The sequence below is a fragment of the Periophthalmus magnuspinnatus genome, chromosome 16 (genome assembly GCF_009829125.3).
Source record: "Periophthalmus magnuspinnatus isolate fPerMag1 chromosome 16, fPerMag1.2.pri, whole genome shotgun sequence".
NCBI lineage: Eukaryota > Metazoa > Chordata > Actinopteri > Gobiiformes > Gobiidae > Periophthalmus > Periophthalmus magnuspinnatus.
This window is the reverse complement of record NC_047141.1, coordinates 19,712,826-19,740,740: the sequence shown is the minus strand read 5'-3', so window position 1 is coordinate 19,740,740 and position 27,915 is coordinate 19,712,826. Positions and strand designations below refer to the sequence as shown.

At 40.4% G+C, this 27,915-nt stretch overlaps 1 protein-coding gene across 1 annotated transcript in view; it reads left to right on the top strand.

The window, feature by feature from the left end:
* The first annotated feature begins 201 nt into the window (after window positions 1–201).
* Window positions 202–27,915, top strand: part of LOC117384418 (nuclear factor of activated T-cells, cytoplasmic 1-like) — a 57,008-nt gene continuing 29,294 nt past the window's right edge. Inside the window, exons 1-6 of the mRNA XM_033981741.2 lie at window positions 202–682; window positions 3,811–4,903; window positions 6,244–6,403; window positions 14,853–15,055; window positions 16,994–17,166; window positions 17,817–17,957. Coding sequence (XP_033837632.1) covers window positions 553–682; window positions 3,811–4,903; window positions 6,244–6,403; window positions 14,853–15,055; window positions 16,994–17,166; window positions 17,817–17,957 — 1,900 coding nt within the window. The 5' untranslated portion in view covers window positions 202–552. The remainder of the gene's footprint in view (window positions 683–3,810; window positions 4,904–6,243; window positions 6,404–14,852; window positions 15,056–16,993; window positions 17,167–17,816; window positions 17,958–27,915) is intronic.

The window sequence follows — 27,915 nt, the reverse complement described above, 5'->3', positions numbered from 1 at the left end:
GGCAAATAAACTAGAGGACTAGATGCACCTTCACAAACAGGTAATGACATTGATTCAAACCTGTAATATTGGCACAGTACGCACGCGCGCGGCTGTCCTCTCCCCGGGATCCCGCGGTGGATATCATCCGCCTAATCGAAAGTAGGTTTGCACGAGCGCGTACGCGTCATCCCCGGATGGGCCAACAGATGGGCGGGCACAGCGGCAAAGCATGGAGGGTGTTTTCCACCTTTAAAAGCACCGGAGCCGGCCCCTATGACAAACAGTGAGGCGTCATCGACCTAAGGGAGACTCTTGAAAACCCTCTCGTAAGATTCAAACTCACCTCAGGTCGCTTCCTCTCCGTGGTCGCTGGTGCCGCTCTGCAGAAGCATCAGTTCAACTCTACCCTCGAGCGCGCGTACACTGCGAAGCGCTGTCAACTTCAGAGCACTCTAAATGATGCTTTTTCTTTCTACTGCCGGTGTATGAAGTAAAGTTTGGCTCATTTTTGCTCTTGCTCTTAACCGCAACACAAATTTTACTAACAAAAAGTTGCGCGCCGCTTGTTGAATGCAGGAAGCGTTTTGCCTCAGCGTTCATTCATCGTTCAGTTTTGGATCAGCAGCAGCAGCAGCCGGTTCAGATCGAGGACTGGACTTTCTCCACTCTGTCAGCAGCGAGATGAAGTCAGCAGAAGAAGGTAAGGGCTATGCGTAAACTTTCACAGAGCCAACTCTCTTTGTATATAGAGATGAGTTTAAGATGTCCAAATCCTATCTCTCAAATAACTCCCATATAAGACGAGAAGAAATTTCAAGTTATACAAGTCTTAATAACCTCTCAGTATTTTTGCTCTTTCTTGGCCTTTCACCTTTTACTTTTCAGAACTCATAATTGTTGGCTAATAAAGTTATTCAAAGTTGCAATTTCTCTACCGTTCTCTGATTTTGATTTGGGTCTTTTCTGTTTATAGTGTTGCTTTAGTGGTTAAACTATATAAACTATCTTTGCTCATTTGCATATTTTGATTGACACCCACGTGCACATTGTGTACTTACTCTATGGGAGCAGACCTGGCAGGTGCCTACCATTAAGCGCAGTGCACTTTGTGTTGTTTAGTCAAACTTTTGTAGCCACCTGCCCTTACCTACATGTGAGGTGTATACAGCTGCTTTACATAATAGTTTAAATATAGATAGGCTCAATATTACTCTCTTTGCTAGGTCTGGGTTGAACTTAAAACTATATTCCCTTTTTCTTTTAAGTTTGAGTCAGGATGTTCTGTTTCAGTTAAAGTGTATTGGCACAGAGCACAATCAGATATGGCATAGTATTGGCGTTCCTCTGTCTGTCTTGCTTTGATTTACTTCTCCTACTGTTGATGATGGCACTGCATTTTGTGGATTTATTTTGTCTTTTGTGGTTTCAAATGGACGGCTGCTGGCTCTACTATTATTACTCATTTTCAGACTCTCAGACTTAAGCCTTATAATTGGTAACAGACGCGTGTGTACCTCTATGCTTTGTTAGTACTGTGTCCCAATACTGCTGTGCCTTTACGGTTGGCTATCAGGGGCATGCAGATGATTGCACATTACTCTTGCCAGTGCTTCTCCGTCTGTAGTGTATCTTATTTAGGTGGCACAAATGTTTTACTGATTGTACTTGGGAGTTTTCATTTACCTCAATTTCTTTATATTTTGATGTTGTCCAAATTTGTCTGTGAACTGCGCTGAGACTTGTGTGTAGCGTAGTCCTGATTTAGTTTAAGATTATTCCTGGTTTAAGTCTTTTTCATGTACTAGTTGGTTGAAACCTTGCATTTGATCCTTTAGTGACTCGCTGTTGTTGAAATTACATATCGCCATTTTAGGCAGTTTGAAAGCAGTATATTGAACTGTTTAGTATTACAAAAGCTAATAAAATAACTTCTTCGTGAAAGTGCATTAGATTGCTTTTTTGACTTCTTTGTTCTATGGTTTCACTATGACTTCTTTCCCTGAGGTCCTGTCAGTCTGGGGCCGCACTGACCACAAACCCTGCAGATAAACCCGTCTATTCTTTAGTCATGCTGGTTTGGTCGCCACTGTTTTGATCTTGATAGCATAATTGAGAGAAATTGTGGAGAATGGGTATGCTATAATCTGTGTGCTACTCACAATTTTCAAATTAACTATTTACAACTCATTCTGAATGCATTTTTTGATGTGCCAGCCATAATTTTTATATTGGATAATGGAGTAATTTGATTTTATTGTTATTGCAATTGTACAAATGTATTCTTTCAAATTTTGCACCAGATTTTTTCAAGATGAATCTCTTTTACAAAATACAAAAGACGTCGAGTGGTTAACGCATGACGTATCTTTGTAGAATCGCGAAAGACTGAGTAAAAGTAATACTAGGCTGCAACCACAAACTTAAACTTGATTCACCTCTGCCTTACTGTTGTATCCACTGACCTTTCACTCTATGGTATACGTATTTCTGAAAATAACCCCTAGCAGGCTAATTTTAGCCTGTCTGTTCTACATATAAAGTAGCGTGAGTGCTAGATATCTTGTGTTGTGGTTGACAAATATAGCTTGAGGGGAATGCCCTTTACTGTCTGCCAACTTTGACCACTCATTGAAGAATAAATGAGATGTTGACACAGCATTAGACCACAAGTGGAGCAAAATTTCAAACTTTGATGATGGCTATTATTGTTTCTTTGTGATCTTGCATATTTGCGTGTTTTTGTTTTTCCTGTGTGTATTATACCTCTCCCTTTGACTTAATCACAAGCTCTGAGTGGTGCGAGAGTGCTGTCAGTTTTCCACCAGGGAGGGCCTAATACACACAGTGAGTGATGCTATCAATCAAATAAAGCATCCATCCGCACGGCTAGAGAAATTCCTGTAGAGTACATATGACAGTGGGGAGTGCCAAGTACATACAGCCCATCAAACAAACAGAGAGGCGGCGCAAACTTGTGACTACACAGAGCCACACACTGGGACGCAGAGGCTCGGAGATGATTGCTAAACTTCTCCAGATGTTTATGAAGCAGGGAGCCAGTGGAGACCTCAAAGACATATTGGTTGAAGATTTCTGTAAGGGGCCATTGTTCTTCTGAAATGCAACCACAGTTAATTACTGCCATAATGTAAAGGGTCTGAGAACTTTGGCCATGGAACAATATAGCTCTCAAACTGTGGTCTGAAGACTACTGGTGGTAAACAATTTTGATTTAGTTTTAAATAAAGCTGTTTTTGAATTGATGGGATTTATGTGTACTTGGTTAATGTGCTGGTTTCATTGTGGTTTATTTCTAGTTATAGCGCTGGAGGCAGTTGATGTGTACAAAATTTGTATTAGTCGATTAATCATTTTGCTTAGATTATACAGATTCCTATGGAACAGTGCCAGAAAGGAGAAGTTAGTGAGTGAGGTAGATTTTTATATATATATTTTTTTTATATTTAGTAGTTTGTTAGCAGTTTTGGTAGTAAAAAGGCAAATTAAACTCATGATTCAAAAGCTAAATCTGTCTTTGTATAAATGCATTGTTTCATACTACTTTTTTCTTCATAGCTGTTTCTTATGAGTGCAGTTTGGGGCAAATACATCTGATACGTAATAGTTCTTGCCACACCCACCTTTTTTAGCCAACTAGTCAATCAGCAGGACATCTTAGTCTTTAGTACTACCTGATTAGTCCACTTAATCTTGGGTTAGGCTTTATTCTTGTTTTAGCCATCTTTTCTCATAATAGGGTTGTCAAAAACAAACAAAAAAACTTCTTCTTTGTTCCTACTGCTAAATTGCACTTTGTTTATTTTTCAGATGCGTACAGCTACACTCCAAATGTCAGCCTGTCCCTTCCACTGGGAATGGGCAACCCTTGCCTGGCCACCCAGTACCACACGTTACAGACCAGTCCAATCATCTCAGTCACCTCCTGCCACCAGACGGCCTACAGCCTCCAAAATGACAACCACAATCCTGGATCAACCTACTACCTTCCCCATGGCATAAGACCCAACGGTGCTCCAGCTCTTGAAAGCCCCAGGATTGAGATCACTGCCTATAGCCATTACCCAGAAGACGAGGTTGAGGAGAGCAACAGTGAAGACCACATCATCAAACGTGGTGTCAACTCCATTGTAACACTCACACTGCCTAACGCTGCTGAGGGCTACCGTGATCCGACTTGTCTCAGCCCCGCAAGTAGCATCTCCTCACGCAGCTGCAATTCTGAAGCGTCGTCTTACGAGTCAAGCTTCTACAATTATGACAACTCCCCTCAGAATTCACCCTGGCAATCTCCATGTGTGTCCCCACGTAACTCGCTTCTGTCCTGCCCTCTTGCAACTGGTCCTGCGGCCTCTCCCCACCACTCCCCCTCTACCTCCCCTCAGATTGGGGCAGTGGCTGAAGAGGCTTGGCCTTCACAAACTCGTGGATCTAGGCCAAATTCTCCATCCAGCACTGGTGCGGTCATAAGCAACGGAAGTGGGATTGGGAAGAGAAAGTACAGTCTGAACGGAAACACATACCGCCAGACTTCACCAAATCAGTCACCTATTCCCTCTCCTCATGGGTCTCCAAGGGTTAGTGTGACAGATGAAAACTGGATTGCCAATACAAACCAGTATACCAACTCTGCTATCGTGGCAGCCATAAATGCCCTAACTACAGATGGGGTAGTAGACATGGGGGAAGGGATACCAATCAAGACACGTAAGACCATGCTGGAGCACCAAGCATCCATGGGCCTGAAGGTGGAGCCCAGTGGAGAAGACCTGAGTCCAGAAGGAGACCTGTGTCACGATGAGTATGCCTCTCGACTGGCTCTGAAGAAGGAGAGCTACTGCGGAGGGTTCCTGGATGTTCCCCAGCACCCGTACTCTTGGTCCAAACCCAAGCCATACCTCAGGTACCTCACAAACAGATTGTAGACAGATTTTTCAGTGGGAAGAGAAAGAAAAAAACACTTGTCTTGCATTCTTCCCAGTGTTTATTTAAAAATATATGTCACACTTCATTTTCCTGCACTTGTTACTATTTAATAACATGCAATTAGATGGTAGTAAGGGTTCGGAGTTAAAGGTTACAGGGGTGGGGTTATTACATGTTGTCTTCATAAGGTAATTACATTAAGTTGGGTGGTGTCAAATATTTTTGAAATTATATTCAAAAATGATGAACACTTTGTTTTTAAGACAGAAAAAAATATTGTTTTGTTCACTGACTCTGTAACACTTCCCTGACGGAAATCAAGTGTTTGATGGAGATAGTGTGCTGCAGGAAGTATTGGTGACAGGCCTGGCTGAGGGGGAAGCCGTCTGCGGGTTAATCAGTACGTTGGTCCATCTCTCTCTGTGCAGCCAGTGTGATGTCATGCTCTGAGTACCCAGATAAAGCCCTGCAGAGGGGAAATCACTGCGTTTTGGGTCAACAAACAGGCTGCATGGCCTACACAGATCCAGAGATTGGTTTCAGTCCAACCACCAGAACAGGGCATCCGATACAGAGAAATATTGTCTTGCATATGTTTGTTTTGATAAAGACACCTCCACAGTATTCATCTGGGGACCTTATGCCCCATCTCCAGAACAATGGTGGCAAAGTCAGCCAGCTGGATATACTCTCCTTTACTGCAATACTTGTTTTCATTTCGTAATTGTGGTCATGTCAAATCACAATGAGTGACACAAGTGCAACCTATTAAAAAAATATTATTCAATTCAAAGATAGGGTGCTTGCCAGAATCTGTAGGATTTGTTTTTACAACCTAGAAACGTCTATCTCTCCACTGTCACTCTTCCTAACTGTGTCTATTTCCACCTGTCATACTGTAATACAAAACATACCACACTTTAACTAGCGCACATTCTGCTCTAATTTCCTTTACTCGTAAAAGAGCCACCTAATTATTAGCCAGACTTTAGGAATTAGGCACGTCAGCGAATGACTTCAATTGATACAATAATAGAGGGAAGCAGGAAGAAGCCATTCGAATTACACAAAGTGGCCTAATTTCAAGCTATACCATAGATCAGATTTGAAGGTTTTCGGACGTGCTGTCATTGTCTATGGAAAACCTGACCACTTGACATGTGAGATGAGAATACACCATATACAAATTGACTTCGATTTCCTATATGGTCGTGAATTAACAGCAACTTAAGCTGTCTTAAATGTCTAAACCATGTAATTATCCTAACATACATAATGCATTTTACTTATTACACTGACTTTGTGATGATTTTGCAGCCCGTCCCTGCCCTCTCTGGACTGGCAGCTCCCCTCCTGCTCAGGGCCGTACAGTCTGCAGATCGAGGTGCAGCCAAAGTCCCATCACAGAGCGCATTATGAGACCGAGGGCAGTCGCGGAGCAGTCAAGGCCTTGTCTGGAGGGCACCCTGTTGTCCAGGTATGTACCAAATACCATCTAGTTAGTTATAGATTTACGGTCCAGAAAACTTTTCACTAACTGTAATACACTTATTTAATTGAAATATAAACAAAACAGAAACATCAGTAATTCTAATAAAATAGACTTGTAAAGCCAAAATTACTGAATATACTTTTTATTTTATTCCAGATGCCCTCCCTCACACTTACTTATGTTAATACGAATATACATTCACTTGGATTACACAGTCATAACATTTACAAGTCGAAATTGAACTTTTACTCTGAATTTGAAGAAAAGTCTCTGCCCTTTTGGTAACTTGTGAGTGAAATCTTGTGTGTACTCAATGCAGTCAGCTTGTGTTTTTGTATGTGCTTGTGAGCTGTGTTATTAATGTTCCCCGAAGCTTGGAGTCAATCTGCTGCTGTAAAAGGTCACTCAGACCAGCAGCCCAGCATACTGACTCAATTAGTAACGAACAAGACCATCGCCTCTCACTATTGTGCTTGGCCAACAGTTCCAGCGCACACGTCAGTCTCACCACAGGCCGCGCACAGAGCCGCTTTTCTCTGCCGCACTGTCTTCACACCACAGCTGACATCTTGGTTTACTCAAGGAGGGACCAGGGACTCAGCTGTATCAACGTCCTTAAGGCCTGATGGTCCGTTTACATTAACTGTTAAATCTATGTTGCTAAATGTAAATCTGAATTTGGAAACTCAAAACTAAAGTTGGCACACGTTATATAAATTGACGTAAATGGACGTAAACACAATTATTAACATATGGATTTTAATAGCAACACAAAATCGTAAGGAAAATAAAAGATAGATTGGTAATGGCACTATAATAAAACATGTGATGTACTCTAGATTTCCATATGTTATCTAGAGATTATTAGTGCATATTCCACATGGTACATAGTCTAAGATGCTCTTCCAAACATTTCTGGCCCACCAATGCTTAAGTTGAGGTGATCCATCTTTAAACACTCAGTTGTTGGGACAAGCACTGTAAATAGATGCTGTCAGCATAGACTAGTCTGCTCAATGTCAAAAGCACTTGACATGTGACTGCAACAAACAGGCCTGTTGCACTCCGGGTTTTCTCTGTAAATATAACTAATTGTCCACACTCATTACTAAGCCTTGTATTTCAACACAACCAAACTACCCCATGCAACGAAGAGGCTGAGCAGAGCACAGCTGCTGCAGGTGAGGCTGTTTTGGATATCGTTTATGTCACTTTATGAGTCACTCTGGGGGCCCACGTTTAAGTCATGAGTAACTGTCTTTGTCCAGATGTAGATTGATGACTTTGGATGTTTATTTTATCATAAGAACTGGCCATTTATTTGAAGGATGTTTTAGGTCTTACTATTTAAGGGAAGTATTTATTAGTAAGCAGGAGTCATGGAGAAAACTGTGATTGTGGCCTCCGCATACAGGGCTCACATTTTAATCCTAAGGATGATTTATGTTTCTGATTAAGCATGTGTAGTCAATCAAGACATCTGGATGACATAGGATCTATATGTATTAGGTAATCAAGTTTGCTTGTGGAGGACGGCTTTAACAATACAATACACATGTATGGCTCAATACATGTGCCATTACACACAGCACAGAAAGGGTTAGACGTGATGTCCTTTGCAGACACAGGATGTTCTTTTTTTTTACATTTTTTTCTACGTTAATAATTGTGTTCTTTTTTAACTTAATGACAGTAAAGTGTAATTTGATGACATCTTCTGTTTGTTGATCATATAAAATAAGCAAGAGGTGAGGTAAAGGCAGAAGATTGTCATAGTGTTGGGGCACTGGTAGCACCATTGAATTCAATATTTTATTTAAAATTATTTAAAGTGTTTGTTTAGAAATATGGTTTGCCAGGTGCGTATTGTAAAACAACGTCATCCTGTAGGTAAGGCTTTTGTTTGTGTTGGATGGCTTTAGTCCCTTGCACCTTGATAATGAGATGGATCTACGAGATGCAGTCATGCAGAACAAGTTAGTAGTGACATGAGTGTAAGGAAGTTGCTGAGGAAATGTGTTTGTATGCCTAAGACGAGATCGGGACGGGGCTGAGAAGGGGGTGGACAGAGTCAACATGCAGCTGGGGCCCCGCTCTGTGGCCCCTGGAGGTACTCTGCATCCTGCTGATTAGGACCTGGGTGGCCTGAGGTTGGCACTGAATTGGAGTAGTGGTTTGGAGTCATAATCCCAGCTCTCATCGGACACCGCCTTGTCTTTTCCATGCACCAATGCCTCCCCTCTCTCTCCCTAGCCCTCATGGGAGCTTGGGCTGTCACTGCATGTCAACCGTTTACCCTTCATCCATCTCCCAAACCTGCAGCTAAGTCCTCCCTCGGTTTGCAGCTACTCATCCACAGCGTAGTTGTTTTTGAGCTCATGGCTGATCACACCAGTGCACACAAGCTGTGGTGACATGTGTGTTGGAAAGTGCCAGTCACAGACAAAAACATGCAGATGAAAAACACGACAGAATACAATGTAGCTAGTCATTTGCCACAGTCCCTTGAGAGAACGTGACGGTCCAAATATACGGCTGGTGTCCTATTACCCAAAAACAACTAGTAACATGTAAAAGGTTACATCAGGTTGCATTTGTCACAAAATAAACTCGTCAAAAGAAGGCTGCGGTCGGAAGTTTCTATACCCCAGTTGCACATTGATGAAAGCCTGGAGTTTACGGGTAGCAGTAGTGCTTTATGTGCTTTCCATTTCGAATCGCAATAATTTATTCTGGCCTCACTCTCTGACCATCTCACATCCTTTGCGTCTGCAGCCTTTTAACCTCTTCTGTAGAGTCCACTTTGTGACCCCCATGGCTGCTTTTCCACTTTATTTACTGCACCAGACCACAGAGCCATTAGGTACAACACTGGCTCCCCTCACTGTTTCAGACGCTTCCCTCTCTCACCACAGCTATGTCAAAAGGCCCGTTTTAAGTCGGAGAAGCCAACAACATGGCTGTATACCTTAAACCATGAAACTGTGATTGATGAATTGTTCCACAGGAAAAATATGAGAGCTAATTTAACTATGGTTGATATTTTAAAGAGACTCTAGTGTGAGGTTATGTTTATATGAAGACAACCTAAAGATGTTCAAATCAGTGCAGGAAACAAGTACATCCTGCAGACAATAACACCTGTGGCATATTAGACCTATTGCTCTGCACGCAGCAGTGTCCTGCATATGTCTAGTTCATATAGGATAATGACTGGCCTATAGGGTTTGTAACCCTCACACTACTCACCCACTCTCTCATTAAGTCTAAAGCAGCAACAGACATGGTGTAATTTCAGCAGGATGTGGCCATCATCCCCATTAACATGTGCGTGACTCAATCCTCATCTCTCCTCCACACTCACTATGGGATGCGCATCTCACTGTCAGTATGAAAGACTTTCAAACATATGCACCCTTCTTCACATGTGCACATTCACCTTGAGATCAGGCCCTGTGCACTACGCTATGTCTCACAGCTATCATCAGCTTGAGCCTGGACTGTGAGGCTAATTGCTCATTAAATGTTCTGAGCCTCTTGTTTGATATTTGAATTCTGTGGTGAGCCCCAAAGAGCTGTTAGAGCTTAACCAGAGCTATTATTTGATTCCCATAGGGGTATTTATGCCATTTTTAAATGATGGTTCTCTCTCCAAAAGGCTTTTACTTTCCCTGGTACTGAACTACCACTAATTACCAGTTAATAATATGTTGAATATGAAGCAAAATGTGTTTCTTGTGACCACTTTTAGATAATGTCAAGAGAATCCATAGATTTTTGAGACCCTTTGGTTGCCATCCAACACGGGTGTCTGATGGTGGCGTAGTCGTCCCCTATGCTCTGTAAATAAGGGTTATATTTTCTTAGGGCTTGCTGTGCTGGTGACAAAGCCATATTTTTATATGTAATTTGGACCCTTACTCGTCTAGACATGGGTTAACTTTTGAAACGTTGCCCTTGATGACATAACACTTAAGTGCTCTACTCAACACAAACTCTGAGGGATAGGGGTGGCTTATAAAATAAGGGGAAAGATTTCTGAGTTATGGAAACACAATATTAAAAGATTGCATGTGTTGCCTTATTCACCTATATGCATTCAATATGGGCCTCTGGAGACGTTTGTGCTGTGAATGTGATGGAGAGAAGTCTGTGAGAAGAGATGAGTGATTTAATTGGGCACAGCAAAGGCTGGCTGTGACTGCGAGCAGAGAGAGATAATAGGGAAAAGTCTTTCTCCTGTCTGGGTTTCTGCTCCTGTGCAACTTTCAGACATCCTCTCCCCAATTCTCCTCGCCACGTGGACATCTACGAGTCATGACATTTCTCCAGGCCCTGATGAAATCACTGTGAAGAGATGAAGGCTGCCTGTGCAGTAGATCCACAGTCAATCTCAAGCTACGGCAGACACATTTCATTTACCTGCTATCCACCGCAATCATTCCTTCCTTACATTAAACTTGTACAATAGATTTTATTTTTACAAAAACAGCAAACAAAAAATTTTGCCATTTTGCTCACTTTGCAAGTCTGACCTCTTAATCTTTTGAAAATGGCCCTGTTGCTTGCTGTTAAACGATAAATGAAAAGTTAAAAGGTGTTGAAAATGACAGCGGAAAATGTTAAAAAAAAATACCCCAAATGAGCTTGTGATTGATCCACTCTGGTACAAAGGTTACAGTTAGATAAATGGCGGACAGCCCGGTCCTCCTGACACCTCACACGTCCTCACAGCGTCCTCACAGCTGACCCAGAATGTACAGCTGCATGCAATTATGTCATTAATGCTTCAGCTTCCATATCCACTCTGTTTTTCTTACACCCCAACCTTCAACTATGGCCCCTGCCTCAGTGCCTGTGGTCAGAGGTGTAAATGGGTCTGACACTGTGGCAGCAGTTGGCATCTGAAAACAATGGATCAAGCTATCACCAAGTGTTTAGAGATTGAATGAAGGATGCGTCAAATTGTAGCAAAAAGTTGTATTTTGAGATCAGTGCATTATTAAGAATATTAATAAAAGTGAAGTTGTTGTCCACATTACGGTCTATGGTAGCATCTCTGTCCATCTCACCTGCTTTATTCATCTCTAGAGAATAAAATAAAGAAGTTATCCCTGGTGCTGTGCTTTTCAGAGCATCCCAGAAGTTCAGTGGAAGCACAGGGGAGCTCTAGGAAGAGGGTCAGTGAGAGCACATATGGTAAAGAGATCGAGGTAGGGAGCCTGCGGAGGGCTAAGCTTAGTACTATGCTGCTGGGAAGACCCGCGTAACCACGAGGAATACCTGACCTCATTAATCACTTCCTCGGTGCTATGAGGTCATGATGGTTGGAGTGAGGATGCCACTGTCATTGTGAGCTACCACAGACAGACAGGAGAGAGAAGACCACCCCTCACTGTGCCCCCGCAGACCCCCATGGCTCTGAGGTAATGGAGGAGCTCAGTGACAAATCCACACAAGCCCGCAGAGGGAAAAGTGACAGGCGACATAGCTTTTCAACTCTCCGTCTGCCTTTTATTAAATCATAAAGAACGTCATGCAATTTTACGCTCCAGTGTTTTGGATTTGTACCTCATACCTTATACCAAAGCGGTCTCGCGAGTCAATACAGCCATAACTGGTAGCATGTGCGGCTAAGGATAATTACCACTGGTGACACCATAAGTAAAATATAACAAGCAGAGAGGGTTGTGCTGGTGAGATCACCACAGAAAATGAAGTGGTCCCTTGAGTTTCCAAAACTTCAAGAAGCTCCTGACCCCGTCCTAACTCACTGATGACTAGCATGTGTGACTAGTGCATGGGTCAAGACAGCTGCTGGAGACACAAAGGGTAAAATAGGACCACTGGAACCGGATTTGAATGACAGCCTTAGTTCCACCACTACCTTTTATTCTTTTGAAGTTGAATCAGAGAGCGAAGCCAGATATCCACTGCTGCATGGATTATTGAGACATATGGATATACATTCAGCTTTAGTGACAAGTCACATCCTCTTTTATTCAACATAATTAATACTGAAAATTATGCAGCACAATGAGAAGGACCATAGCCCGAGCTTTCTCCTAAATCCAGACATATGTTACTTAATCTTCATATTTATTGCCACACGATATGTTAGCGCTAATTTCCACAGACTTCCCGCGACAGCCTGCCTCTTTCCTGACCAACCGCAAGTGCTAATTATAAACCCATTAATCAGATTATGTCATAGGTTACATGTGGTGTGCATTTTGTTATATGACTCAGGCTGTTAGATAAATAGCAGACCCTTTATTCCTTTTCACGGCACCTCTACATTCACTTCCATAGAGCCCAAAGAAATGACTGCATTGCGTAGCCCCAGTGTGTGTTGTGGTAATTGAGCAATTTGAGGGATTTTTTCAGATGACCATTTTGGTTAGCCATGGCTCTTGACTAAATGATCCCTCTCGTGAATGTCACGTGCGGTCAGATTCCCACCTGAATGCATATTTGGGTGACCATTGTTTGATTTCTCTGGACTTAAATTTGAGCGTATGCCTTTTGGGTTTGGAGAAGTGGTTTGGTCTGCCACCATCTGCCAATCCCACTGTGTATCCACTGCATAAAGCAAGCATCTCCTGGGAGGTCTGAAGTCTTTATTCCTCGCTCCAAGAGAAATACACTACGGTAAAATTACTTGGTCAATCGTAATTCAAGTATTAGCTGTCATTAACCGCTTTTAAAAGTTTGTAACTCTGTATGCCCATGCTTTTAACCAATTACACACTTGCTTAAATCATCAAAATTATGTTATAATGTTATCAACCAATCCACAGATGCCTGTTTTGACTTGGCAAAGCGCAGACTTACACACAAAGTGCCATTGAACCATTTGCACTTTTCAAATTATGTGTGGCAGAGATTTTTGTTCTTCAAATTTTCACGTTTTGTGTTTTTTATTAGCTGAGAGGGAGCAGGTAATGGTGGACCATTAGAGGAAGTATTCCTTGCTTGAAGTGGTGGTTGTGATACTGGAGTCTCTTTGATCACAGCTGGACTTCGTCTCAGAGTTTTAATGGAAATCATAATGCATGTTCATAACTGCCAAAGGTAACAAGGTAGGCCTGCTCTATATGATCCATGACCTAAGGACGGGTTATATTACAATCACAATTGCCTGCTTGAGTTTTGTTTTATTTTTTAATTTTTTATCATATGTAAAAAGACTCCAATTCAATTTTTGAAACTATATCTTATTGTATTTTCTTTTTTTGTCTGACTCATTACACATTTATTCTATTTAATTATTTATTTTTTTATTAGTTTTACTTAGTTTAAGTGATAAAATGCTCAAATCAGTCAGATAGTTAATTATTTTAAAAGCTTAATGAAAGAAGACCTGCCCTCCCAAAACTGACCACATACATTTTTAGTTACTCCACATTTTTGATAATTATTTCATCCACCTCTCACAAGAAAATATTTTAAAATCCAAAAATAATACATTCTTTTCTTCTCTGAGCAACCTTCAAACCACTGCCTTGATGTAGGCCCACAGCTCTGTCAGGTTTTTCTGCTGAGTCTAGAGCCAGATCTCTGTAGACACATTTTAATAGCACCGGTGTGATTTTAATGAACGGTGAAGTTATGAAGGAAGTCTGTCTCTATCTCAGCCTCCATGTCTCTTTACACTGGAGATCCCAACTCAGAGGGGCTTCCAGACATCAAACCCTCTCTTAAAGGAATGTCAGGCTAGTAAAAGGAGCAAAAATGCAGCCTCCACTGAAATAGGGGTATCTAATGCAACCGAAAAGCAAACAAAGACGGGGCTATGCCGGGTAGTAGATTAAAAGTCTAGATGCTTAAAAATAAATTTGTACTTGTAATTGTGAAATAGTTTATAAAAGTAAAAACTGAACTTGACTTTTGTGTCAAATGTAAAAAAGTACAAACCCACACTACTATTACTGCTTATAGACTTTCATTATATACAAATACCATGTACTATGCAATATTTTAAAAGCAATATGTTTGTTTTTGTTTAGTTTTTTTCTGGAGGGGGTTCTGCTAACTGCTTGTCTCACATTGATTGTATTGCATTGTCTGGAATGTTCCACAGTAGAGCATTTAACTTATCTATCTTCTTGCATTTATTCAATTACATACATTTATATTGAAAAAATAAACAAATAAATAAAAACATGCGTTACAATTGTGAGTGGGGGTGCCTCTCCACAGATCGGACTTGTAACCTGGCCTGGTGATTTAATACCATACTGTGGAACATTCTAGACAAAGCAAAAAAACATCTCCATGGAGACAAACAAGCTGACCTTCCACCAGAAAAAGCTACATGGTGCATCTTTAAAACACAATGTTATACCTTTTATATTGAATGTACCTTACATACTTACTGTATTTCTTAAATGAGTGGTTGCCTCTCACCTGGATGCCTTTGTTCTCTCTGCAGCTTTACGGTTACATGGAGAGTGAGCCCCTGACCCTGCAGCTGTTCATCGGCACGGCAGACGACCGCCTCTTGCGCCCACACGCCTTCTACCAGGTCCACCGCATCACCGGCAAAACCGTCTCCACCGCCAGCCACGAGGTCATGCAATCCAACACCAAAATCCTAGAGATCCCCCTGCTGCCTGAGAACAACATGAGAGCCATGTGAGAGCAAACTATCCCTCTTTTTCTTTTTGCACTTTTCCAAAACACCAAAATATATCCCCCCTCCTGCAGACTCTACAAACAGAATGGCTGGTGAGAGGTATTGTACAGAGGCTGCAACTGACTTATTGCACCCCTGGAGGTTTGAGACCTCAAGTCTAGAAAAGTGTGGGGAGTATATTTTGACTTTGTTTTAGTTTTGAAATCTAAAGAAACTCTAAAGAAACTACTTGTATTTTGCGATCTCAACTGATATTTCACAGTTTCACAAAATTATGAGGGAAGAACTATTGCACATCGAGACTTCCAATTTATGAAGTTCACCATTTGGGTTTATTCAAAATCTTTTCTTAATCGTGGGTCGGGTAATTTAACATGGCCTTAATGATTTTAACATTTGCACTTCCTTTTGAGTGACCCCGCTCTACCACAGTACGCCTCACATTGTATCATATTTTAGAGCGCCCTCTCCCATATGACTTAATGTGTCCCTTAGGATGAATGCGATCTTATATAAAAATATTCAGAAGGAAGTTGCTTTTCCCCTTTCGTTGTCGGCACACATGCGAAACGAAGAGCGAACATTTGGTCTTTCATTCCCAAACTGAATTACTGTAAAGGTCATGGCTAAGTGTTTAACCGTCTCTTTCCACTGAACTGTTGAGCAGCCTCCTCGATAACACTGCAGCACACGTCTGTTCTCTCGTGCCAATAATCATTCTTTGACTGTGTGGGATGTAGGAAGTTGAGAAAACCAGTCAAGCTTTCTGTCAGTTTCAATTTGTCATTCTTATTTGTTTTTTGTGGAAATTTACAATTCTTAGTGTAGCATAAAAAAAAGTATTTTGCAACCATCATTTGACAACTTGCAAGTTTAATCTAAATTACCCATAGAGATTGTCTAACTGTTTGTCCTGCACTATTGTCTACGATACAAGTGTATGTACCTTTTAAACCAATGCAAGAATTTGTGGAAGAAAAGTCAAGAATTATAGTACTGAGCTTTTGAAGTCGTAAGTGGAAGGTGGAAATCAAAATCAAAAGGAAAATTTGAATCAGCCGACAACTTGACTTTTACCATATGTTCCAGGAATCCTGCCCAAAAAACCTACCATGTAAAATAACTGAAATGCCAAACCATATCCCATTTGTATTCATTTATTTTTTATCAGCCACTGAAGATTCATTTCATAGCAAATGCCTTTTTTCCACATATGCAGAAATTGTACCCTTTTACCTCCCAAATAGTGGGATGAAATGAAGACCAACACGTGGCAGTGGTTGAAGGAGATGTCCAATGGTAACGTTAAATAGTGCTAGTGCAGTGGACAGGTTTAGTGCAGTCACAGTAGTGTGACTTACTGTCTACATAATACAGTCAACAGGGTCTGCAGCTATAAAGCTGAAGCTCTGTATTTGCTGTGAGATTTGTTAGATCCCTTTAGTCCTTAAATCTGTGATGCACAGTGGTGAAGATCAAACTTTTGATGATATGTTATAATAATAATGATTTTGCCATGCTCCAGTAGAAGTTCTCTCTATGGTCCATAACTCATAACTTCAGTACTCAATGTCTAATCTTGCTACATCTTACTCAAGGGCATACACTTTATTGTATTATGTTGATAGGACTGCTTTAAAAATAGTGAATCGTTATCAGGACTACACAGACAAAATCTCTTGCCAAGATGTTATATAACAAAGATAGTGGCATAATTAAATCAAAATCATTCATCAGCAATACACGTTATCTGTAAATGTTTATAATAACCCTTCAGTCAGCATTTTTTTTTTTACCTTTTCTGGTTAATAAAATTCTCTCACGAGAACCTAATTGTTTCAGTAGTTAAGTAATCCAAAAATAATTGTTGTCAAAGTAGGATTTGACAGCGTTTTAAATCAGTAGTTTCCAAACATTTTTGCTTTGCTTATTGGCAGAATTGACTGTGCGGGGATCCTGAAGCTGCGTAATTCTGACATTGAGCTCCGCAAAGGAGAGACAGACATTGGTCGTAAAAACACCCGGGTGAGACTGGTGTTCAGAGTGCACATCAACCAGCCCAATGGTAGAACTGTGTCTCTGCAGGCGTCCTCCAACCCAATTGAGTGCTGTAAGTATAAGCTATAAATATTACTTTAAAAATACAAAGTAGCATTCAGTGTTTTAAAGAAAAACACTATGTTAAAAAGTGCAAAATGTTACTTCTACTTCTAAAACTACTTCTGCTGCTTATACTTTTACTACTAATATTGCCATTACAAAAATTTTAGCACTCCTTTTGCTAAACTTTTTCTTACTCAATACACTGTTCACCAACATTTAATAACTGAATGCTTAAGTGACTGTAGTAAAACTTATACATTTGTTCAGGTTTCCCAAATTTCATGCCAGTCCCCCACATGGTTCAGTAAATTTAAGGAGCAAGGTCCTTGTATTTTTTTATTTGTACATAGACTATTGCTATAACAAGTTTGCAGTATATTTATGGTTCAAAATTAAATCAATTCCCCGTATTGATAAATATACAAGTGTGGGACTACCAAACAGAAGGTCTAGAACAGAAAGTCTATCCTTTTAAAACACAAAACACACAAATGCTCTTAAGGTTTGCCAATATAAATAATGTTGATGGATCGTCTCTGGCATTTAAAAGCAGCTGCTGGCTTAAACTAAGGTCGTGATATAAATTTTCTAAGCTTATTTCTGCAGTTTTCTTGGCCACAATGAACTGTTTATATTCCTCTGTATTTCTTGCCACAGCTCAACGCTCAGCCCAAGAGCTTCCCTTGGTGGAGAAGCAGAGTGTGGACAGTTATCCTGCCACTGGGGGCAAGATGATGCTGGTGAGCGGCCTCAACTTCCTCCCTGACTCGAAGGTGGTGTTTGTCGAGAAGGCCCAAGGTAAGTCCCTGCAACTACAACTGCTACGAAACCCCACGAAGACTTCAGCACTGTCACTATATCTCATTTTTGTTTGAGTCACTTATTAGCTTCATAATGCCTTAAGAGATCATTAAAGGTATCTTCTTGTGAGAGTTCATACTTCACTGTGGCTGGTTAAATCCACCTGTCGCTCACTCAGAGGTTAACCGATTGGAAAAGTGAGTGGGGAAAGGTAGACAGCGTGCGTTTGAGCACTGAATCATTTTACAGGATCAAATTATGAATTGATGGTAAATTGATGTACAGTCCACTCCTACTGATATTACAACTCCTCCTGTCACTGCCACAATCATTTCCACCCTCTGTATGTTCCAGTTTATTACAAAGCTTGCAATCATAATGGCAAATAAATAATACTATGGTTACCACTATATACTACTACTACTACTACTACTATTACTACTGCCCTGGCCTGGAACAACTACAACAGAAATTGCTTCTGCCTTAGCTACTGCCCGTCCCACTATCCCTGTGCCTTTTGCCGCTGCCACCAAAGTGTTTATAGCCTACCAATCCCCCGCTTATTCAATATCTCTAAAGTCGTCTCTCTCCGTCTGGCCTTGCCTCCTAACTTTCCTCCAGTTTCTCCTCCCGTCAAAATAGAGCAGACCGGGCCAAAAGAGGCACATGTGGTGCACATTAAGCCACTATATTTTTAACCAAAGCGTATTTACATTTGCTGAAGTTTCCATTGCCTGTTCATTGGTGCTCGCCACAACTCAAGGAATGAATCACAAGCAGGGCATGTGCAACGTCTCACTTTCTCTCACTTTCTCTGTCACACTGCACCCGCTCACTCACTCCTGACATTTAGCCTGACGCTACTTTGACCTCAGCGTATACAGCCGGACTCTGACCCTGTCTGTCAATAACAACATTATAAGGCAAAGAATATTTGGCTCTTATGTTTTGCTCATACATCTGTAGAAATTGTGTGGGTGGGAGAGTGCTACTGAAGTTTGCAGGCATCATTTCCTTGATGGGTGCCACTGAATCAATGCAAACAAAAGCGACCTTTGTAGTTAAAGCCAATTTCAAAAGTAAGAACATTAGACAAGGCGATTAATCATTGTAAAACACATACATAATGTATACACAATACATTATACAAAATTAATGGGCCTAATAGAGCAATAAATCTTATTTTAATCCACATGAACATTCTCATAAAATACAGGTGACAAAAACAATGTCATTCGTGGGTCCCCCTTGTTGTCCTTGTTACTTGATGAACAGATAGATAGATAAAGATCGATAAATAGATTGTTCTGACTTGAAATTGTAAATATATAAACCTTACTAAAGGTTTTTTGATTATTGATGTTTATTCAGATCCCTGATAGCATCTGCAGGCTAATGTGGATTAATTAGCTGTATAATTAGGTGTATATTAACATATATTTTTGGGTCCAGTCATTGAAGTAAAGGTGAAGTAAACTCCACTTTGTCATTAACATATAATTATCCCTTGGAATAATATGATTATGAACTGGCTTAGATATCTTTTTGATTTGTGATAGCACTGCGCCTCAATACAGCCCTATCGTGTATTTTTTGGTGTCAGATTTTGCTTACATTGCACACAGTATAAATGAATAGGAAATGGTCAGGCCTACGCTTGAACAGGTCATCCAAAACTGGCTAAAATGAGAAGGAAATCCCTTTAACATGGTTCAGAGTTCTTACTTTTCATCCCATGTGAGGAGGTCTATAAACCATATTACAGACCTAACAGTGGGCGAATGGCCTTTTGTAAAGTGGGGTCTCCCTCCTCCTGGATTGATTTAGTCACAGAGGGATCCCTCTTGAGAGGAAAGCCCAGGGTATACCAGCTCTCCCCCCACGCGCTCACTCTTTTGGCCGGACACATAGCCCCACATGCCTCCTGGCCACGGTGCTTCCTCTTTTCCTCTCTGCATTCATATCACCTCTCTCCCTGATTCCCGGTAAAGACATTAGTCCGAGTGGGATCCCCAAACTCTACCCCACTGTTCACATTTTTAGTGGTTTGTTTTTCGTCTCTGCAGAATCAAGGAAGAAGAATTCAAGTCATAAAATATATTTCTTTCTTAGTACCACTTACTACATCTGCTTTTATGTCAACTTTAATGACCTGTTACTTCCAGGGTCTCCTTAAACACAATAATGACCGAACCACACACATTTATGGGAAAATAATTATATTTCCCAAAATATTATCTTTTAATACACACATCCTACTTAATTTTATTTTTTATCTGCCTTCACTGGTTAGCAGAACATTATTCTATGTGTTTGGTGGTTCTGGCTTATGGCTCTTTACTCCAGATGCCCTCCCCAACAAAACACTCTATTAAGGCACACTGTATAACTATGTAGCAGTCCCACACCTGCTTGTTTCCATGGAGCTTAGATAGTTATAACTTGTTATAAATGTTCCAGAGTGTGACATTAAACAAACCTATCTCTCGAATGACACAAACATTTGTTACATGTCTGAGCTGTGGAGTAGTGACCCACTCACAGTAAGAATGTGTTTTTCAAGGTATTTTTGGGCAATAAAAACATCTGTAATAGAATAAGTGCAAAGTAAGTTTAATGCCATATTGTCTGGTCTGATGGTGGCAGGGGGCCCCTCCAGAACAGTTACATGGTGCAAATTTAAGTTATGCTTGTTTGGCACAAGACAGTGATTCGTAATAACTTTTTTTTATATCAGATGCCCTTCTAGCTGTTTTCACCTATCTTTGATTTATACTGGCAATATTAAAGTATTCTTAGTGGATTAGTGTGACTTTTCTAGTTTTTCTTGCTTCGTGGGATCGAAACCATCCTTGGAATAAAATAGGCAATAAAATTATAATTACATTAGAGAATTATTGAATAACATTGTTTTATATTCATCTGGAAAAGCTCATGACTGAATGCAGCCATAAAATACAGAACTTTTCACCACAATTGCCATTCACAGACACAGTCATAACTTTATATTTGGAGACAAACTCTTGGGTTGAACTCACATCACAAATGATTGCTTGTGCCACAGTGGTGACAGCCATTACTGCTGCTGCCATCAAAGGTCAGAGCTGAGACTGGCTTTCCAACATCCACTCCAATAAACACCTTCCACAAGTCTCCACTAAGCCTGCAGAGCAACAGACGCTTTGTGAGCGCGCCCCAACGCTGTGTGAATAATTACAAACTCAACATTAGGAGCTGAGTCATTTGGAGATCACAAAAACAGCACAGAAGGAGTATTGATTAAATCTGATTCCACATATTTGTATTGAAGTCTGTGAGGTGGCATTCTCAAGATGTCAAAAAGCAGTACCGAGTGTTACATAGGGATACATTTACCTGCCAGTGAAAAAAAAAGTCTACTTTTGTATTCTTAGCAAATCTTGAATTAAAAATATGTTTTACTTTTTTCCTGCAATCCTCAATTATCTAGGCTAGAATCATGGCACACGAGTATTGGTGGGTAATATTGACTATCCATCAGAAATATTTTGATTCAAGTATTGAACAAAATGTAAATGGAGTGTAAAAACTTTTTGTTTTGTATTTTATTTATTTTATTTTATGCATATCTTCAAAAAACAGCAAATGTAACATTACCCATTTGTCAATATAGCCTTCTCCTCTATAGCACGTAGCATCAGACATTTTATTTTGAAAGTCCTTGCCTCTTTTTATACTGGCTTAAGACTGACACAAACAGAACCATATCGGCTATGGATATCTGATATTCTGTTATTATTATTTGTCATTGTTATTTATTCTTCAAAGAAACCCTCCTGGGATGTCCTAAAATATAAATAAGCTATGCTCACTTTACCATGAAAATAATTACTGGTGTTTTCTGTGCCCCAGTGCTCCTGTTGGTGGCCCACAGGATAGTGATGCAAACCCGGCGCTGTGTGCAGTGTGTGGATGCTCGGTGTGTGCCATTGTTAGCCTGCTGTAGCCTGCAGGCCTGTTTGCCCTGCTCTATAGGAAGTGTTTTCTAAGAGTCATCCGTGAGGGATTCCCTGTAGAAGAGAGAGTCGGAAAAGAAAAGTACCTCAGAGGATCTCGGGATATGAGAGGGACAAGTGACGAACAGAAGAAGCAGGGAAAGAGGTTTTAGTAAACATTTGGGGATTTTATCAACTTATATCTGGCCTATTTTAGGAGAATACTGATAATTAATATGAGGACAGTGGCACAGTGTTTTTTCTAGTAATAGTAATTGCATTATGCTTGGATGAAGTAGGGATTATGTATGTTGTAAATGCTGTTGTCTTGGAGTAGCAGGAATATCTGTGAGCACTAGAGATGGCTTTAAAAAAAAGTTCACTCTTGAATAAAAAGTGTTCAGTTTGCATGTAATATATTGAACACATTTTGTCTCATCTTTTTATTCATGAGTGATTTGGAAGTTCATTGGGCCAAAGTTTTTTGTACTCTTCCTGGTGTAATTTTCATAACAGGAGTCAATAGCCAATAGAGGTCATATTAAAATAAATATTTGTCATGGTGGTCATGCTTTACAGAGTGAAAATAGGATTTGGATATAAGACCAATTATAACTGAGACTCTCATATTCCAGTTGAGGGATAGTGGAAGATCTGACCGCACAGTCCAGTTAGTTCTAAAATGAGCGATGATTCTATAGATAATCTCAAGTGGGATTCCTAAATAAACATGACAGAATTTTGAGAAAACCTCCAAAAAGTAACAGCAGCAGTATCTTATTTTTATTCCGTCAGTCAATAACTCCAATAACAGGCTTTCCAATTTCTTAGTTCATCACCAAACGTTGCCAGGAAACTCTGATAATTAGACTGTCGCAAGATAATGATAGACTAGAATCCATATTTTCCATCCATATCAGCTTCAGCAAAAACATGCCTTCAGAAACCTGTTCTTATTAGACCTTATCATTCATAGTTTTATACACTTGTGCAGTGGATTTATGATACTTTCCATTGTTGCCCTAGGTTTAACTCCTCGGTTACATTTATTATAAGCTCGGAATTTGTGTTTTGGGTCGCCCAAAAACCACTCTTTTGGCACTTGAGCTTTTGGGCATACCTGGCGCACCTATATGGCCATGTGTGTTCTGGCTTGTTCAGCTTTCCATGGGCGGAATGATCGCTAGAGGCAGGGAAAATAGACAGACAGACAAACAGAAAAAGGAGGGAGGCAGAATGGGGAAGCCTATTCTCTGAGTCAGAGAGGAGCTAAGGGAATTCCCTGGTGTCCCTGCTTAGATGGGTTTTACATCTGGTGAGATTGGAGCTTTGCCTAGAGCACGGCAGCACCAAGCAGCCTGCAGCAGTGGGGAGAAGTCTGGCTCACTTCTGTTTTTAAGATGCACAAGACCAGGGTTTCACAAGTTGTGGTACGTGGACTCCTTCAGGTTCAAGTATTTGCTGATTTTAGTCTCAGTTTAATCTACATTTTTTACCTCTTATGGCCTAGTTGTTGAGTAGAACTATATAAGCAATGTCGATCTATTTGATCTTTTTATTACTAGTTTAGAGCAAGAATAGTCTTGTTTTAGAGCTGATTTAGATCTGGTGGTATGTGCAAGGCCAAATATTGCTGTAGGGTTGTACCACTGCACTATGATGCAAGGAGCACTGACAGACAAACTTTAAAATCCTGGTTAAGACACACCTTAGTACCAGATTTGCCCTTAATCTTACGTTAGTTTTATATTTTTCTTATTTATTGTAAAACGACAATACCAATGTTATGAACAAAGTTGATCAGTCATACAGAAAATGGTGGTGGTCCCCCTGGAGGCTCAGACTTCACAACATAAAACTCAAGAAAGACAAGAAAGACATCAAAAACATAAAATAAAGTGAAACCAAGTGATTTTGAACTACATTTTCACCAAAAGCAAGATGAAATAATGTCCAATAGAAAACTCCCTGCAGCAGTTATTTACATCTCTCATACTTGAGCCCTCACAGTGAGAGCTGACGATCAAAGCCGGTGCAGGTGCGATTTGTATTGTCTGTGTTCACTCGGACTGTTTATACTTGTACCCTGGGCAAGTTTAAACATCACACAAATTGGTCGATGTATTGTACTTGTAGCGCTCTGTCTAGACTGCCCTTTGGACTGGGGCTATGCTAGTCATCATAGTTATTGCTCACAGTGTAGCTCTGGCACAGGGGCACTGTAAGGTCGACCTCCACCTCGGCCTCAGGCTACAGACAGGAGGATACAGTCATTACAATCAGCCCCAACTCCAACTCCAATCAACAAACACACGTTTGTTTGGTCAACCCTGTAAGTGATTCTGTTACTGCAATCATAACATAACAGAAAACACTTATGCTGGCCAGCTCTCGCTGGTTCTGATTAAATTGCTCAAATGACATTTTAAATGAGGCTCTCATCTGTCAGTACAAGAATATAACTAGTTAGCCATGTGAATTTGGTAAAAACAAATGCATCTAAAGGTGCACTAACCTTTGCGATAGATGGTCTGTTATCTTCTTGTCTCCATGGTGATGTTATTGCTTTGCCTATAATGCTCCATAGTATGGCATTAAATAGGTCAGATCTGTGGAGAAGTTAACCTGCTCACACTAATAAAAACACCTTGCAATATCGATTGTTTATTGTTATACTGTGGATCATCCAGGGAAAGCAATATAGACCCTAAACCTACATAAAAGTCACATAGTCGCCCATTGTGGATAAATAATATATTGATTGATTGATAGTGCACCTTTAATTTACCATAAACAACATCATTCAAAATCCAAACTATCCATTATTACCTGAACACGCCATGAGCACAAGATGAAAGTGTTTGAATCAAGTGTGTACACTTGTGTCCACCATATGTGGGAAATAAAGGTGTTCAGATCAGGTTTTGCTCTGACCCTGCCGATGCCCATATGTAGAGTGTAACACACCATGAAGGCTAGACCAGCTTTGCTGTTATATTTTTGAAATGCGTGGCACATATTTTATGACCAAATATCATACAATTGTAAAAATCTCTGTGATGTTGTAGCCATCACCTTTAGGTCTTAGGTCCATGGCTGTAATTTGGTTCTTCAAAAGTCCAAAGCAAAGCAGTGATACCAGCGTCCCTACTTTGAACTCTCGGGTCTAGTCAGCTCACACTTTACCTGTTTCACGCCAAGAATAACTCACTTCCTGGCTATAAAGCTATCACACGTAGACTGTCTCATAATAATTTACAGAGGATTCTTGATTGGAAGCAGACATGCATAACTGGAGTTTCTCCAGTTTGAGATTGGCAGAACCAGGTGTCTCAAAGCAGTTGGACCTCTGTGACCTTCTATCAGGGAACCCCGTTTGACTTTTTGGCTCTGCTCCTCATTGGACAGTGAAATAATGTCTGTGAAATTAGTGAAGTGTGGCCAGGCACTGTAAAAAAAATAATAAAAGGGAAAACTGGAAAATATAGTTCAACACAACAATTTAACTATATTGGACAACACCATGAACAAATGTGGAACTGGGTTGTTTCAGAAAGTGACATCAAATGAGAATATCAACTTTTCCACTTTTAAACTTTTGTGATACATTGTTTTAAATAATGAAGGGTGTGAGAGAATCAGCTGCAGTTAGTTCTTCTCATTGATGCTAAACAATGATCCCAGCTATGCCAATATTTGTACACTATTTGTCACTTTTAAATGCCACTGGCAGAGTCACTCCCAACTATGGCTGACCAAGGTGAGCTCTCTACGGCTTAAAGATACATACTGTATAATTTATACTGGCTTAGTACAAACAGAAAATGCACACCAGTAGCAGGAAGAGCGGCTGGCTTACTATAATTTCCAAACACTGATAAATAGACAGATTTATGTAGGATTCTTCTTCCTCCACTGGGCACACATTCATAAACTATTGTGCAAAGACCAGAGGCAAGGCACGTGAAGTGTCTTCCCAACAGTGAGGATCCAACAACCTCCGGCTTAGTAGTAATGATGCTATATACAGTAATTATCATACTTCAAAAAACTGATATTTTTTTAAATATAGTTTATTATTCCATGTACAGCCAACTATCAAGGCTCCCCTGCATCTTTTTTCCATTTACATAAACATGTCACTGTTCATTAAAACTACCACTATATTGTAGCCACATACACAAGGTCACTTTAATTAACATAATTTCCCTGGTTTCTGCTTCCCAGTACGTGGATGAGTCCAAGAAGCCTCTCCCAGTGTTGCCTATGAATAAGAGCCTTATCCTGGCTGTCTATGCATGTGTTATTCTTTGTCCTGGGTCCATGTGAGTCATTGAGGGCAGTAGGGATGGTAGATGGCTCGTTTACCTTAGACTTACATACTGCAGCCACAGAACAATCTGTACATGTGCGTGTCCTTGTTTAACTTGGATTACACTTCCAAACAGTAGCGCCAATTCAGGATCATATTATTTGGGTTTTAATCATTCAAGTTGAAGGACAGAGCAACAGCATGGGGCAATTCTGAGTGTACGTGTGTGCATGTGTGTGTGCGTGTGTGTGTACATGTGTGGGTGGAGAGAGCGAGGAGGTGTTGTCGAGAACAGAAGTCTTTTGCAGATGTTGCGAGGAAAGCTGCAAAAGTCAATGGAAACTTTTGTGGTTATCGGTTGTACGGCACTCGCTAACTTAACCCAAGAATGCCGCACGAGGCCGCATCTCCACTCTGAAGCCTGACAGATTAATTGTTATGAAAAGATTGAACCAGTAAAAGTTGTTTAAGGGATTAAGCGAGAAGGGAGAGTTTGAAAACATGTTTACTTGCAGAGGTGAGGGCTGCTGTCGTAGTGTTAGGTTTCCCTGTTGGACAGCGGCCCGGTGCGGAGGCAGAGCAGATTCCCCTTCGTGGTGTCCCAGGACGTAACATGAGGAATGCACATCAGTCTGTCTCTGTCTGTTTCTCTGACCTTTTCGAATTGTCCTTTCTTATACTTTGAGTGACTTTTAGATTCACTTTTGCCACGTACAGACAAGCTGGAAAAATGTAACATAAAAAGCAGTAAATAAAAATGTAATATGGCTGGAACAGGTTTAGTTAAAAGGCCACCACCAATTCACACATTTACAGGTACAAGGGGGTTGAAGTTTCCTCATCATGGACATAACAACCGGGACTATAGTTCCGACCTGCTCTTTGAATGGATCAGTGAACTAAAAGGGGGATTCTATAGTATTTCTAGGGCGACAGTAAATTTTGGTAGAATATTTGTCGACTGACCCGAAGGTTCGAGTCCTGCTCTCGACATAAACATCATTTTACCATTTACCATTTCTATAGTCTGACCATGTATCTTACCCAAACTGCATCTAACTATTTATTTTGACAAATATTTATTTAAAATGAAAACTGTGTATTTGTAAATAGACTTAACCTTACTCTCAATTCTCCATCTAACTCACTCCATGTTTATATAAATCAGTACAGTCCCAATAAATAATTGTTTGACCAATAAAAACTTAGGTTGACTCAGACACCATTGACAAAGTACTGCCTATAATAAAAGTAGAAATTAAGTTGACAGACTTTGGGTTAGTGCACAGCAAGTTATTACAGCTTTATAGTAGAAATATTTTACTCAGATGTGATGATAAAACTGATGTTTGGTATGTATGGTTTAATCAAAAAGTTGCTCAAGATACAGAAATATTGCTGGCGTCTTACAGTTACAATTTATTTCCTGAAGACATCCACATAATGTCCATTAGTGATGCACATTTCACCATATGCAACTCTTATTTCCCCAGGTCCAAATAGAAAGCCTTATCTGATCTGTTTAGCGTCTGTTTCTGTACTTGTCTTGAGTTTTAATATGGACATTTTGGAAAGAGATATCTACTGATGTTCGCTCTCTGGATAATAAAGCTGCCGGCCTGCCTCCTCCAGCACAGATCACCAATAATAGGCCATCCATGACTCCACT